The 15257-nt window shown below is 48.7% G+C and overlaps 1 protein-coding gene across 2 annotated transcripts; it reads left to right on the top strand.

The window, feature by feature from the left end:
* The first annotated feature begins 3712 nt into the window (after nucleotides 1-3712).
* CHMP7 (charged multivesicular body protein 7) lies at nucleotides 3713-13916 on the top strand. 2 transcript variants are annotated; one of them, XM_063358578.1, is made up of 10 exons: nucleotides 3713-4099; nucleotides 5668-5842; nucleotides 7213-7398; nucleotides 8127-8260; nucleotides 8662-8710; nucleotides 9025-9144; nucleotides 9458-9556; nucleotides 10523-10583; nucleotides 11179-11343; nucleotides 12188-13916. In XM_063358578.1, exons 1-10 carry the CDS (start codon nucleotides 3810-3812, stop codon nucleotides 12250-12252), a joined length of 1344 nt encoding a protein of 447 aa, XP_063214648.1. In that variant the 5' UTR covers nucleotides 3713-3809; the 3' UTR covers nucleotides 12253-13916. The 2 variants fall into 2 exon arrangements, with proteins under 2 accessions (XP_063214648.1, XP_063214649.1); XM_063358579.1 differs by having other exon boundaries at nucleotides 3714-4099; nucleotides 11182-11343.
* The last annotated feature ends 1341 nt before the right edge of the window (nucleotides 13917-15257 follow it).

Raw genomic sequence — 15257 nt, 5'->3', positions numbered from 1 at the left:
GTGATGGGGTACGTGCCTATATATATGTTATTTCTGAACATCAGCATTCAGCTTTTCATTGCCTCTCGTCTGTTTTTGTGCCTGGGTGGGAACTGAAGCCACCCGATAATTTTGATCTCCCCCCGCTCCAGATAAACAAATGATTTGTCTCATAAATGCCAGGTTCCTCTTTAAAAGAGGGAGGAAAAGGTCTTGCGGACAGTCCAGGCTGTGAACTTCATGAGAACGGAGCTCAATTCCCCGCTGCACCGCAGCCCCTTCCTTGTGCAAGCCTGGGCAAGCCACCCCAGCCCTTGGTGCCTCAGTTTCCCCTCTGTGGCAGAGGGATGCTCAGACTTCTGTCTTCACTCCCTTTGCCTGCCTTATCGTTGGGGTTCGGGAGATGCTCAGGGCACTTGGCTGGACTTCCTCATCCCTTCAACTTTCCTGATGCAGCTTCCCCACCTCTGCGTACGCAGGGCGGCGAGAAGGGTTAAACTCTTCCCCTTCCTCTGCCAACCTGGCTCCCAAAAGCAAGGGGAAACTTTAAACAGGAAATGTAGAGTCTGAACTAAGATCTAGCCTTTTCCGTTCCCTCCTCCCTTCCCTCCCCTTGAACCAGGACTTAAAAGGAGCTCTGGGACGCAGGAGAGGGGTGAGGGTGTTGCAGACTGTGAGCTGCATCCCAGGCTCTGAATGCAAACCAAGGTACCTGCCAGCTTCGAAACTGGAGCAGAAACTGGAGCAGAAACCTCTGGCACGGCAGGTCTGTGGTTCAAAATGATCAATATTGCATAAAATCCAGCTTTCTGTTCAACCTTGGAGAGACTCATTCCAGGTTAAATCCCTGTGGGGTGAAGCTAGGATGTTACAAACTCCCAGAAAAGCCTGCAGCTGCCCTGCAGCTGCCGGCTCCTGCAGCCCAACTCCTCCACAGAGCAGAGCTGCTCCTGCCAAACTGCTGCCCAGCGGGACCAGTCTCATCCCCTGCCACACATAAACCCTGAGACTCTGTGAAGGGACCGAGCTGCTGTTGTTATATCTCCTCACACAGCTACAAAAGCAAATTCAAAATTGGCTTTGGAGGTTACACGCTGAGGATGCCTTGGATCTTTTCCCCAAATGTCTCAAGGCACATGGATACGTTCTTCGGCCAATATATATTTTTAATTTCTATCTTGTATCACAGTTTTTTCCACAGCTGAATTTCCAGGAGGAAGTTTCTTGTGTGGCAGGATCCTGCGGGAGTGGGATCAGATCATCACTTGGCTCTTTTTATTGCCGAACATGTGACGCCCCACTCTGACAGCCTCCGGCACCGGAGGTTCAAGGCCGATTTTCTCAGGTGTATAAACACAGCCCTATGCGGCTCCTTTGAACAAGACTCTTGCTCAGATGCTGCCGTTCGGCGTCCTGCATGCAGTATTTACTTTACTGACCGTGACCAAAATGTGCCCTCCTTGGCAGGGAAGAGCCGGGCTGGTTTTTGGCAGAAGGGTTCCTGGAGATGGCAGGTCCTGGGGTATGAATGGCTTCACATTTAGAAGGTGACATTATTTTGAGGCTAGCACTGAAAGGATTAATATAAAATTTCAGCTTGACACAGAAAGCTTGGAAGAAGATAAAAATAGGCTCTTGCCTCTGCTGAGTCATCTCCTGATTTAAAACATGGTTTGGGGGGTGCTTAAAGGCTGCTCTGGGACCTGCTGCCTTCCCCGCAGCATCTAGGTCTGGCCAGGGGAAGAGAGCCAAGGCGGTGTTACCAAACCCTCTGAATGGACCATTGCTGGCTTTTATTTACCAGTGTCAATGCCTTTTGCTCACCAACACACTGCGAGTCAGCAGGGCTGCGTTAAGGACCAACTCTGACGATGAATGTGAAATAATCTCAATGAAAATGAAATCAGCAGCCGCCCGCGGTTTTGAGCAGCCTTGCATGAGCTCACCGCAGCCCAAACAGGCTCTGGCACAGCTCAGCAGCCTTGGAAAATCCTCCTAATAAAAACACAGGGTAAAACGAGCTCCATGCCCTGGGTCTCTGAGGGCCAGCTGACTTCTCCCTGATTTCTGGAGAAACCCTGCAGGCAGAGGGTGACTCCTGCATCCCAGCGGCGACAGGGTTAAGCTGATGACGGCACACCACTGTCTGAGTCAGAGCCTGCAGCACCGGGCACACCGACCAAAGCAATCCTTCCCCCTGTGCCTCTCAGGGAAGCCAAACACATCTGAGAAACTGGGAAAGTCCAAGCACAAAGGCTGATTAACCCCTGAGTGTGCCCATGAGGGACAGGCCACTCCAGAGCTGAGGTCCCAGACACGGCTCGATTCCCCCCTGCTCTGCAAGAAACAAGATATATCACATATGGTGAATGCAGTGATACAGAGGTACCCAGAACTTGGCAGCTCTGCTTAAGCAACAGAGTTTGCCTCCCCCATTTTTTAGTAGTATTGAGTTTTGCTCTGAAAACATCACACTCTGCACGGAGAAACTCTTCTCTCTCACTCCTCTCCTGCATCCGGATGCAAGGCCGTTGCCTTTAGGAAACAGGGGAAAATGGCAATGACGATGCCACATGAAGGAAAAAAAGAAAAAACAGCTGCAAAAGGACAGGAAAGCCAACATCTGTGGATGTTTGCTGAGGCACGAGTCCCTGTGAAGCTGTGCTGCTGCCACAGCCCTCAGCTGCCCCGGCAAGGCCAGGCTGGGGCAGCCCCGGTGCGGTACGTGTGTCTAGCGGGGCTGCTCTCAGTGTGCACTCGTGCGATGTCAGGCAGGTGCTTTAGCTATGCAGTTTGTCACTCTTCATATCTTCTGCCTACGGCAGTCTGAAGAGCCGGCGCTGGGAGGATCCCGCTCCCCACCACGGTGCCGCTGGCTCAGTCCTGGGCGGTCCGCGGGGTCCGCACAGCGAACCCTCTGCCATCCAGGACTGCACAACCCTGCCCGTGCAAACGGCCGTGCACACTGTTCCCGGGGTGACTGTCACTAGGAAGGTGTGGTGCGGTGCTGCAGGTCACCGGGAGGACAGGCCATCTCCAGTCGCAGCCATTCGCAGCCATGTCTGAGCTGAACCATCACTTCGGTGTGTGCCCGGTGTGTGCTGCACGCCCACTGACAGCCCGTGTGGGGCTCTGCGCCTTGCTGGGCCACAGCAGCGACACGAATAAAGTGATCAAACACAAATAAAACTGACAATGGCTTAGTTGTAACTTAGTCCCTTTACATTCGAAGTCGAGACAGACCCTGGAGGCAAAGCAGCCCCTTGCCTTATGGTTCAAAGCGTGAAAAGTTGCTCCTCTTGGGTGTTTTCGCCTGCTGCCTACTCGCCTCTGCTGCTGCTCGCGTTTGGAGGGCACAGGGGGCAAAGCCCACGGCAAGGCCCCCCCTCAGGGCAGGCCCACAGCGGCCCGGGCCTCCAGGCCCGACTCCAGCAAGAGGGGAGGAACTCACAGGAACACTCTGCAGAGTGACATCACCCACGATGACATCACCCCCAACGACATCTCCACGTGATGTCAGGCCACGGGGTGTTGCCGGTGTGTGTCTGTTTTTCGGCGGGAAGGGAGGCTGAGGGCGGCCTCCCCCACACCCCGCCGGCCTCGCCCGCCCCACCCGGCCGTCGTGCCTGGCGGGAAAGCGGCGGCGCGCAGTGCGCAGGCGCACGGGCCGTACCACGGCGGGCGCGGCGGGGGGGGGGGGGAGCGGCGCGGCCCACACAAAGGCGGCGCGGGGGGGAGCGGGGAGCGGTGCGCATGCGCTTCGCGTCTTCCCGGCAGCCAGGCGGGTCCCGGCCGGGCGGAGGCCGCGGCGCAGCCGGGGGCTCGCGTAGATGTGCAGCCCGGGGCGGGCGCCGCCTGGGCCGGCCCCGGCCGGGGACCTGCCGCCCGAGTGGGAGACGGACGACGAGCGCATGGCTTTCCTCTTCTCGGCCTTCAAGCAGAGCCGGGAGGTGAACAGCACCGAGTGGGACAGCAAGATGGCCTTCTGGGTCGGGCTGGTGCTGGCCCGCGGTCGCCGCCGGGGCTCCGTGCGTACCTGCCTGCGAGACCTGCAGCACGGCTTCGAGCGGCGCGGCAGCCTCCCGCTCGGCCTCGGCACCGTCCTCCGGGAGCTCCTCAGGTAGCGGCCTGCGCCTGGGCAGGCCTCCCGCTGCGGGGGTGGGGGACAGGGGAGGCCGCGGGGGGGCGTCTGAGGGTGTCCCTGTGAGGGGGGGGATGTGTCTCTAGGGGTGGAGGGTGGGGGTGTCTCTGTAAGGGGGGGAGCCATCAGGGAGGAGAGGCCTGAGGAGAGGTGGTTGCAGAAGGAGGGGGTGTAAGGGAGCTTTGTGCCCTGGATGCAGGCAAGGAGAGCTCTGTGTGGTGTCAGCCTGGACGTGTCCAAGGCAGGGCTGGACGGGACTCCGAGCAGCCTGGTCTAGTGGGAGGTATCCCTGCCCAGGGCAGGGGTGTGCAACGAGATGAGCGTTAAGGTCCCTTCCAGCCCGTTCTTTGATGTCGGGAAGGAGTTCTTTCCTGTGAGGGTGGCAAGACACTGGCCCAGGTTGCCCAGAGAAGCTGTGGCTGCCCCATCCCTGGAGGGGTTCAAGGCCAGGTTGGCCGGGGCTTGGAGCAACCTGGGCTGGTGGGAGGTGTCCCTGCCCAGGGCAGGGGGTGGCCATGGGTGGCCTTTAAGGTCCCTCCCAACCCAAACCGTTTTGTGCCATGCTCTGTGTGTGGTGGGGAGAGTGCTGCAGGGTGCTGGATGGACATGGAGGGGGACATGATGGAAGACTTGATGCTCTTTTTGGAAGGGTGGTTGTGCTTGCCCGCACTAAGTGCTGGGAGTGTGGGAGAGCTTGAGGGGGTTTTGGTTGCGGTGGCAGGGCTTGCGAAGGAGAGGAGAGCACAGAGAGGCCCAAGGGAATACAAGGTTATGTTATGCGGGGGGAATTTGGGAGCCCTGTGCAAGGTGAAGCATGGACAGGGAGTTCGAGGAGCTCACCCTGGGGCTCACAGGGGGTGTGGGGAGTGCAGGGGATCCCAAGGGAATAAGGTGCTGGGAGTGTTTGAAGGTGCAAGAGGAGCTTTGTGTTAAATTGGGTTGTGTTTCCTGAAACGGTTGTTGTGATGACCAGGCTGCAAATGGTATGTGTAGGGGGCATGTGGGGATGTGGTGTGCTGGTATTTGCAACCAGGTGTTTTGTGTTGTGAAACTAGAGCCTAGCACTGACACCCTGAAAAGATTCAAGAACAGCAGGAGCTAGCTGAGTCTGTGTCTGTAACGTAACAAATAAAACTTCTGGATCTGAGAAAAGCTATATTTGCAAAACATGCAAATGAAGCATCCTGAAATGTGCAACTGCCCCTTACTAAAAACCAGTCCTCCCCATGGATTTCCTTGTTTGATGCTTCATCAGTTTCAAGTCAGAAAACTGGGAGAAACTTACCAAACTGGAAAAATAGTAAACAAAAGACCCCTGTGTCCAGAGGAGCCCCGGGAGGAGTGGAGGCCTCTGTGCATTTTCACGGGCAGCAGTAACACATCAAACTAACTAGAAACTAACTTGTAGCTAGGAAACACCACTAGGGCTGTGGATGTACGAGAGCAATGTTTCAGTTAATAATTCTCCATCCTAGCACTCTTGCTAGCTGCCAGTGGGAGGGCTTAGACTGACCATGTTCAGTTCTGCATGCATGTCTTCTCTCTAGACGTGGCAAGCTGCAGAGGGAGTCAGACTTCATGGCCAGTGTAGACAGCAGCTGGATCTCCTGGGGTGTGGGAGTCTTCATTCTGAAGCCCCTGAAGTGGACTCTGTCCAGTGTGCTGGGTGACAGTAAAATACCTGAGGAAGAAGAAGTTCTGATTTACGTGGAGCTGCTTCAGGTGAGTGTTGTTGAGAGCTTTCTCAAGATTATGCATCTCCAAAAAAATTATGAGTCATTTCCTTGCTAGCAAGGAAAGATCAGGATTGAATAGGCCTTCGTTTGTACTCATTAGATGTTTAAAAGCCTCTAATAACTGGGGAATAAGAAATCGTTTATATCTACAGATGTTCCTTGAAACTAATAACAACTTTTCTCTGAATTCCAAGAAATGGGAGGGGCAGGCTTGCTTGCTTGTCTAGGAGGGCAAGTAGTATGCTGTGAGACCACTGGAAATCTCAGGTTTGAGTTTGTGCGAGTGTAGTATCCGAGGGAAACTTGCAGATTGAGTGCCATCTGTTGTAGGGAGAAATGGGTGACGTAGAAGTTGCTGGCTGTCAGTCCAATGTATCATTGAGCTGAACTCACATGTGCGTTACTAAAGGCTGCTTTCACTTCAGAGCGTGTGCTTTCAGCCTGCCTTTTCAGACATGATTAGAACCGCCCTTTGTCCTGTCAAACCTGTGCCTTTTCTGTGGCACATTGTTAGTGGTAGACCTGTGGGTCGCATTGTGAATTCATCTAATTCATTGTTGCTCAGCCTGGCTTGGACAGTGCAGTGCTGACAGTCTCTGTGTTACTCAGCGACTGTTAAAATTAGCACCAAGACTTGCTGCTGTTGCGTGCAAGCGCTGTCTAAATGACCGGGACAAGCAGGAATACAAGAGCTCTTTAGATGTGTTCAACTGTTTGTAGTTACTCTGATAGCAGACGCTGTCTTACCTCTGCAGTGGGTGTTCCACAGCCCTTTCAGAGGGTGTGTGCAGCGGAGAGAAGAGAAACCTTTTAAAAAGGTGCCTGGAAAACCACAAGCCTTGATGTGGAATCTGGGGGTGGTTGGAAAGCGTTGTTTCTGTAGTCCTAAGTGGACCATAACTCTCACTTGCAGTGGGGAAAACGCTTCTTTTTCCTCTGCCCATGTAGAAATGATGCAAAATGTCTCAGTGAGTAGAATTACAGTGTGGGTTAAAGAAAAGCTTTCGTTGGATTGAAGCTTGGGGAGGGGGAAGAACTTTGAGAAATGCAGAGGAGGCTCACTTGCTGCCTGTGTGGTTATGTCGTTCTGTAGCATTTGCACAGGGAACGTGAGTAGTGTAGCTTTGGTTCTCAGGGAAAACTGTAATATTTTTCATTCCATCAATGGTGATATGTTTAAAGCATTGTAACTGCTTTTGAATGTTATGTACAACTCATTCTGAAAGTCTGTCTGGCTCAAAACATCGTGTGTCTAACTTTTCACCTTCAGCGTGTGGGAGGAAGCAGGTGTGGACTTGGCAGTTGTTGTGGGAGTGCTGTGTAAACTAATAGACGGCTCTGTTGCTTCCTTTGCAGGAGAAAGCAGAGGAAGTTTATCGCCTGTATCAGAACTCTGCGCTTTCTTCTCACCCTGTTGTTGCCCTCTCAGAGCTGCGTTCCCTCTGTGCCAGCGTTTGTCCAGATGAAAGGACGTTCTACTTGTTGCTTCTCCAGCTGCAAAAGGAAAAGAGGGTCACGATCCTGGAACAGAATGGAGAGAAGGTACAGGGTAAAGGTGACTGCTTTTGGGTGGTATAATCCCTGTCTTGCATTTCATCTGGCTGGAAAGAATACCGTATTGGCTAAATATGGGCGTTCTTTGATTGGAAAACTCAATTCTGTGTGCTCCAACATCATAACCTGGTTATAGATGAGATTAAATCCTCAGTCTTGCATGACAGGTTCTTATTTTTCTCCGTCAAACATTTGTAATATTACTTATGTAATTTAAAAGCTAGAAAATTGGCAAACACGGTAGTTGTCTACTCGCAGGTTGACTGTTCCCAGCTACCCCCAAACTGAAGTTGTTCCACGCTACTAGAGTCAGCCTTCCACTTTCTGTGGAAAGGTTTTCCTGTCTGTCAGTAACTACAGCGATGCAGGCGCTCCCGTCTCTAAGATGGCACATTTGCCTGTAGTGTTCTGCACCGTACAGTTCAGTACTGAAGTACTTAGAAATGTGACATTGCCATACGCTGTTCGGAGCACCAGGACAGCTTTAAATCTTCAGGGTGTTCCGTTAAGGCTTTCTGTTTTCACACTGGTGTTACTCGATCCTGTCTAGTTTAATATTAGATTATATGGTAACTGGTATGTCCTCATCACTCTATTACAGGGCTTAAGCTGGGGATGTAAAAAACATTGTTTCCTTCCATCAGAGTGAAAGTATTTCTAGTGCAGGCACAGATTCTGGAGGCAACTGGCTTGAGCGTGTGGTTCTTTTTCTTTAGATAGTGAAGTTTGCCCGAGGTCTTCATGCCAAAGTCTCCCCAATGAATGATGTGGATATTGGAGTGTATCAGTTGATGCAAAGCGAACAGCTGCTGTCACAGAAGGTGGAGTCCCTTTCCCAGGAAGCAGAGAAGTAATTTGGGGAAGGGTGGTGGGAAGAACTTCTGTGTGCTGTAGAACTGTGTATTCCTGTAGCATAGTTAGAACGAAGCTGCTTTCTGAAAGTCATTCTTTCCTGTTCAGTAAACATAACAGCCACAGTCATCTGGTAGGGCAGGTTTTCCAGTCTTTGTTCCCTATCCCCATGAAAACAACTTGCAGTGAGTGGATGTCAAAAGTTTTTGCAAAAAGATTTGGAATGCGTTCAAGAGCTATTTCTGAGAAGCAACAATGGCTTAAGAGCGGTCGTATCTGAAATGCATTGTTACTCCGTCACCTCTGGATTAGAGCAAGGTAGCGAGGATGGTTGCTGATTTGTGAAATAACTATTGCTTGCAAAGGAATAAGCTGCTTTTCTTTGTTGCATCTCTGCAGATGTAAAGAGGATGCCCGGAGCGCTTGTAGAGCTGGGAAAAAGCAATTGGTAAGTACTGTTCCACTTGGGAGCAACTACAAGGGAAGCGTCTGGGAGCTGGTCCATAGCTGCAGATAATGACCATTGGCATTGTGTGATTGAACTTAGACGTGTTGAAGTGGTGTTTCTGAGGCCAAAGGTCTCCTTAAGGTGAAGATAAGAATATATTTGTCCAGAGTGATGTGGTGAAGAGAAATGGAAGTATCTAACTCTTAAAACCAGCTGGTGTGTGTGTGTTACTGCACAAGGATTGCTATTTTTTTTGCACTTCCTTTGGCTGCTGCCCAGTTTGTGATGCGAGTCTGTGTATCTAATGTCTCCAGGCGCTGAGATGTTTGAAATCCAAACGAAGGACGGAAAGGCGCATTGAAGAGCTTCATTCCAAGCTGGATGCGGTGCAGGGGATCTTGGATCGTATATACGCCTCCCAGACTGACCAGATGGTAGCGTGTTAATTTTGTCTTGTGCTTCTCACTTTAGCCCCGCTCTTCTCATTTGTGCTGCTTTACCTGCTTGTCAGAGCTTGTGTCTGAGGGGTGTAAGCTGCCTGGTGAGACTCGATTCTCCGCTCTAGGAAACAGCAAATCCGCTGTTGGGGTATCGCTCTGAATAAACCTGCTTGTGGCTCCATTTTCTGCTTGTGTGCTCATGTTTCTCTGGGGGTCCCATTTGGATAACGGGTGTCGAGGGAAGCTTACACGGCCTGTTGTTTGTTCTTAGTTAGCACTGTGCATCTTTCTTTTTTTTTTTTTTAAGGTATTTAACGCCTATCAGGCTGGTGTGGGAGCTCTGAAACTCTCTATGAAGGATGTTACTGTGGAGAAGGCAGAGAACCTGGTGGATCAGATACAAGAGGTACTGAAACAAGACCATATCTAAATAAACAAGCAAATAGTGTGTGGATGTACGCAGCAAGCTTGCCCGGCTATTAATGCTGAGGCTTGTGGCACCGTTTGGTTTCTGTCACCAGAGCAAACTGACTCTAATCTTGATCTTTTTAGACGAGCGAGCAGAGGTCTCCAAATAATTGTGTTTGGGTTTACACATTTGCATTTATTGCTGGCTAGTAATCACAATTTTAATTAAATTTGAGTATTTCGTGTATTCTTTTGGTTAGCAATATTGTGCAAGCTCACAGCTCTCCTAGAAAATGTTTAGCAAGATGTATTAAAAAGAAATACAAGTCATATCTTTGGAAGCTGGAATGCAAATACATGCATAAAAACGGGGTCTTAAACCCCCCTAACCCATAATCTTCTGCAGTTCAGTAAAGGAAAGGAGACGACTTTATTCTGAATGAATTGAAATGAAGAGAGTAATCTGTCTGCGTAAGCTGGTGTGAAAAACAGAGAAGGATTACTTTTTTAGCAACTTCAGCTCCATGTACTTAAATGGTGACTTCAGCTACCGAACTGAGAGGCTGTCTGTAAAAATTTCGTAGCTGAGGTGTATTGGTCTTCAGCTTCCTTGTTTTCTTAGCCTAAGCTGCAATACGGGCTCATTACTTATGTGAAAAAGCTGAAATTAGGGAGCTTTTCCTCTTTTTTTTTTTTTTTTTTTTTTTTGTCTGTGAAATTCCGTTTCAGGTTTGATCATCAAATGTGCTATTTGTTCTTGTAGCATTTACTAAATAATATTCCGTATTACTGCTTTTGCTACTGAAGCCCCAGTCATGTTGGGAATCTCTCTTGTGCATTAGTATCTGCTGCCTTTAAGTCAACTTCTGAATTTTTTTGTTATTTCTACTTTTGACATAGGTGGCTACAGTAAGACATAAAATTAGCTTATATTCTGTATCAAACACTCTGTATGTTTCCTCAGCTTTGCGATACTCAAGATGAAGTAGCCCAGACTCTGGCTGGAATGGGAATCAATGGTCTAGGTATGTTTTGGGGTTTTCATCTTCTCTTGCACTGCTGGCCCTCTGTGCTGCCATCCCTTCCCTGCTCCCTCCCCACCTATGTCTAGTCCTCCTTCCTGGGAGAATAATCGCCCACTGAAATACCAAGGACGTTGCTATTGGCGCCTTGAGAGGGAGCGAGGACTGACAAGGAGTTCTCTGACAGTGGGTTACAGAGGAATCAGCATTTGTGCATCTCCAAATCCTTGCAGTCTCTAAGTGCCGGTGGATTTTAGATCAACATTACACAACTCTGAACTAAATCTATTTTTAGAGTGGCTGCTGCTTTGTTTTTTTAAGTGATTATCTCTTTCCTGTGGCCTGTGTGTTGCTGCAGCTTTTTTGTCTCTGCTGAAATGTTTTCCTGCCCTTAGATATCTCAGCACAAAGGCTTCTAAAGGAGTAACTTCTTGAGATCAGGACTGAATTTTCACCCTCAGAAGCATCACAGGGAGTTCCTAATTATTATGAGTAATGATGGACGGGAGTAATAATACCTCTCTTAAATTTGGACTTCAGTTTGTGCTGTGAAAATGCTACTTAATTCTGCTTGGAACTGAATGTTTTCTTTAATCAGCAGAGATGGACACTGAGGAGCTTGAGAAGGAGCTGGACAGCCTCCTCCAGGACTCGACTAAGGAGCCTGTAGATCTGCCTCCTGTTCCCCAGAAGGTGCTGAATCCACCCATTTCTGATGCTGAGCTTGAAGCTGAATTGGAAAAGCTCTCTATTGCTGACGGAGGTACGGATGTCAGCAAGTTGCGTTGGTTAGCTGCTATTAGGAGCCATGGCAGCCTTGTGAAATAAAACGTGTCTAGCAGAACTGAAGTCTGAGCTAGAATCTTTCCCGCTTCAGTTACCTGGTTGAAAGCAAGCTCTCCTGGCAGCCCTGCCAGGTGTTCGACGGCATTGTCTTTCACTACCAGACAAAGTCTTCAGAGAAACTGCCCTCTTTGTTAGAAATTCTGCCTGAACTTTTTGCCGTGGGGTATAGGGAAAGTTGAAGGCCAAGTACCTTTGGACTAATTACTTTTTGTTGTCGTTTAACAAAGCCTATACAAAGCCAGGCCGTGGTTTTTGTATGTTCTGTTAAGAGTGATAAAGTATACCAGCATTTTTGTGCCTGTTGCTGCCAAGCACACAGCATCTTCTCTGCCCTAGAATGCTTCCGATGCTTATCTTATGTGTTACAGGTATGATGTCTGCTTAAACTAATACTAAACTAGTCTTTATTTAGTGACATGAGTGACCAGAGCTTATGGGCTTGAACTGTGTGCTGAGTTTTTGCTAGACTTGTCTTGGACCGGGGTAAATAGACTTTAATTTTCCTTTCAGGATAATCTCTTAATGAACAATTAACTGTCCATATAGTTTTCTTTCTATTTGTGTAGCCGATACATTCTGAAGTTTCAGAGCGAAGAACGCTCAGCATCCCATATCAAACATGGAGCGTGGGTTTCCAAGAGAATGCGATTGAATATTGAAGCACTGAGGCGCTCTGAAATTGCATTTGTTAGTTATGACATGGTTGATCTAGTCGCTCTTACTGATGAAAACTGATCTTTCTGTTGCAATTTTCTTTATAGATTTGGCACAAAAGACTCCCTCTGCTTCCTCTGAACCCAAAACAGCTCTGGGACTGAATCTCTAAAGACCCAACAGTATCCTGTTGCTGCAGTTTGAGAAGTTGTTTTAAGGTTCCTTAACTAATGACTAGAACTTCTGGGGAGAGGGGTGACGCTCCCCTGTTCTTCATGGATATCACTTGGCTCAGCAACAGGATCTCCTGCCATGACAATCCACTCTGGAACTGGCCCCAGCTGGTGTTTGTCATCTCTGTGCCAACATCTGCACTGGTCTCAATTTGACTTGTGATCCCAAGTCACTCTGCGACATCCAGTCTTCCCTTCTGGGAATGCAGTTCACTATTCTGCCCGGTGAAGATGAACTCTTCTATGTCCATAACAGTGCTCGTTTTTCTTTCTTTGCTGTGGCTGATGTTGAGAATCTGAGTTGCAGCGGTATTGCAGTTGCTCAACATTTGGCTGTTTGTGTGGTTGTTTAAAAACACTTGGCACATAGGTACTGTCCCTGACATAAGTTATCTGCAACAAGCTTAAACACCTTATGATAGTTCTATCCCTCCCTGTCTGTATTTTGCACGGTCGTGGACAACTAGACACTGTAACTGTTAAATTGTAGGAGATTTTGTTGCTGCTCTAGGGGGCAGCAAGTGCAAGCACAAGACAAAAATAATTCCTCTTTCTGTAATGATACTAAGGCCTTAAAAGGGAGACCTGCAAAAGATTTCAAATGAAGAAGTTTCTTAGGCTGCCTGTTGTGATGAAGGCGTGCAATCACTAGAATACAATTTTCTGCGTGCTCTTACTTGAAACTTGAGCCGTTAGCTATTTTTGTATCTTCCCTATTTGCAAAACTTCTTGGGAACTGCAGGGTGATCTGCACTGAGCTCTCGTATTGAGTGATTTGGAGTGGGAGGAGAAGGGATGCATCACTTTCCCTTTCTGAAAGGACGGTTTCATGTAACAGCCTTGACTTTGCCTTCAGTCTTGATGTTGCAATTCCACAAGATTATGGGTTACCAGAAAGCCCAAAACAAAACCCTGTAAATGTTTCTAATGAAAAAAGGAGCAAAGCAGCTGAAGATGTTTTTTAGAGGCTGTCTTTGCCCCTCAGAAGTGAAATCGTCGTCTTTTGCAGGTCCCTTTTTTATTATGCGTATGCACGTGGAAGAGCGGAAAGCCTGATGCCTACTGTGAATAAATGAATTCTTTCAGGAGGGGAATGTGCTATTAACTGGGCTTTCTGCACACGGAGCCCGTGCGTGGCAGGGGAGCGACTAGCGACGTGCTGCTGTATCACCAGTCCTCCTCTCCCTGCACCTCTCCCTGACTCGGAATGTATTCCCAGCACCGTTCGTTTCTACGCTGCCTCCGGTACCAAGCTCCATTGCTCGAGCCGTGTGGGTGGCAGCTTAGGCAAGCGGTAAACTAGGGCTGGAGTTCCCGTGTCCTGTTAATTATTGACAACCCGGCTTTAGCCCCAGAGGACAGGGGAAGAAATTAAAGGTGTCACTAGGGCGCTGCGTTGGCTCTGGCTTCTCTGTCACTTTGTCCCAGCGTGCAGATTCCTGCCAGAGAAGGTGTGCTGTAGCCAGCTAGCCGTTTACCCAGGCTGCACACGGAATTATTTGAATTGACTTGAAGCTCTGTATTCCTTTCCTTTGTAAGTAAACGGGAGAAAAACCACTGTGGCTTCTGCCTATGTGTAATAAAGGGGAGGGGAGGAACGGAACCAGAGTCCTTTGTGGTGCTTCCTTTTCTTTGCCTGTGCCACAGATCACTGCCATAATAGTGATGTTCCAGCGCTGCTTCTGCATCTATAAAACTTGTCTGCTGAAAGTAAACGGGCAGATTCCTGAGCTGCTTTGTCAAAAAACCCCAAGTTGAATAAGTGCTGTACCAGACTGATTTCCCTGAGCCTTTACACTGTGTTTAAAAAAAAAAACCAAACCCAACAGGTACGATGGTTAACCTAAAGTTGTCTGTCTTCACCAAATACCCTGTGCTGGGTTTTGAGTTGTACAGCCTTAATTTTACAAGTATCACTTTGGAAAAGGCTTGTTTCTTTTTATTTCCTTCAGCTTGTCTTACGTTTCCACTTTTTCATCGTTGAGCATTTTGCAAACGTGCAATTTCACACAGAACACCATCCTTTGCCTAAGGCACCTTGCTGTGGCCATGGAGGAAAATGCTGTGCCAGGAAGTCAGTTCTCCTAATTGCCCCCTTGTTTTTGTACTAAACACTATGTAAACCTTATTCTGGGACAGTTTTTGTCCAGCTCCTTGTTCTGGTAATTAAGCAGTGTCGCTGACGAGACTGATACTGGTTTTTCTCCTTTGTTTAAAGACAATGAATCTAAATGGAGTAACCTGATGTGTAAACTACTCAAAACAAATTACTCCTACTTCCCTCCCCTACCAAGATGCCCGAAGTAAGCTTTGAGCGTGCAGTGCAGGCAGTCGAGCCTGTTTCCTCTGGCAAGAGGTTTGATCGGCGCTGGGTGCTGATCCCTGGAGAGCTGCTGTGGTTTTTTGCTGGGACGGGCAGGGAGGAGGAAGTTTCTTCCCTGTGCTTATTTTCTGCTTTCTACCGAGCCCCCCCTGAGTTACACTGGTCTTGCCTACAGCCAGTATCGCTGGATTATTTTTTTAAAGGATCGGATAACCCCTCGTTTCTCCCCTGCTGTCAGAACTTGTGTCTTCTCTGGAAGTAAAGTGCAGAGTGATTCCTGTAGGGATAAACACTCTCCTGGAATTCTCTAATGCATCTGAGACAGCCATTCTGGAAGAGGCATTGAAGAGTTAAACCCAAGCAGCTGCTGCTTTATTTGAAGTGGCTTGTAATTTTCTCCCTTTGATGCAAAGTGGGGAATGTAATCAAGATGGCTGAATAGAGAATTTTGAGTATATTTTGGTGAGACAGCAGGGAAGGGAAATAGAGGGCAGCTTCTTGCTGGGCGAGGAAATTAAATATAAAAACCTAGAGCTGAATTGCCACCAAACTGGAGTCTTATCATACTTGAGTGCTGTTTAAAATAGTACTTAACTTGATTCTCGGGGAAAAAAAATAGCA

The sequence above is a fragment of the Chroicocephalus ridibundus genome, chromosome 23 (genome assembly GCF_963924245.1).
Source record: "Chroicocephalus ridibundus chromosome 23, bChrRid1.1, whole genome shotgun sequence".
NCBI classification, from domain to species: Eukaryota; Metazoa; Chordata; class Aves; order Charadriiformes; family Laridae; genus Chroicocephalus; species Chroicocephalus ridibundus.
The sequence above is the reverse complement of the archived record's forward strand: the minus strand, read 5'-3'. Positions and strand labels throughout refer to the sequence as shown.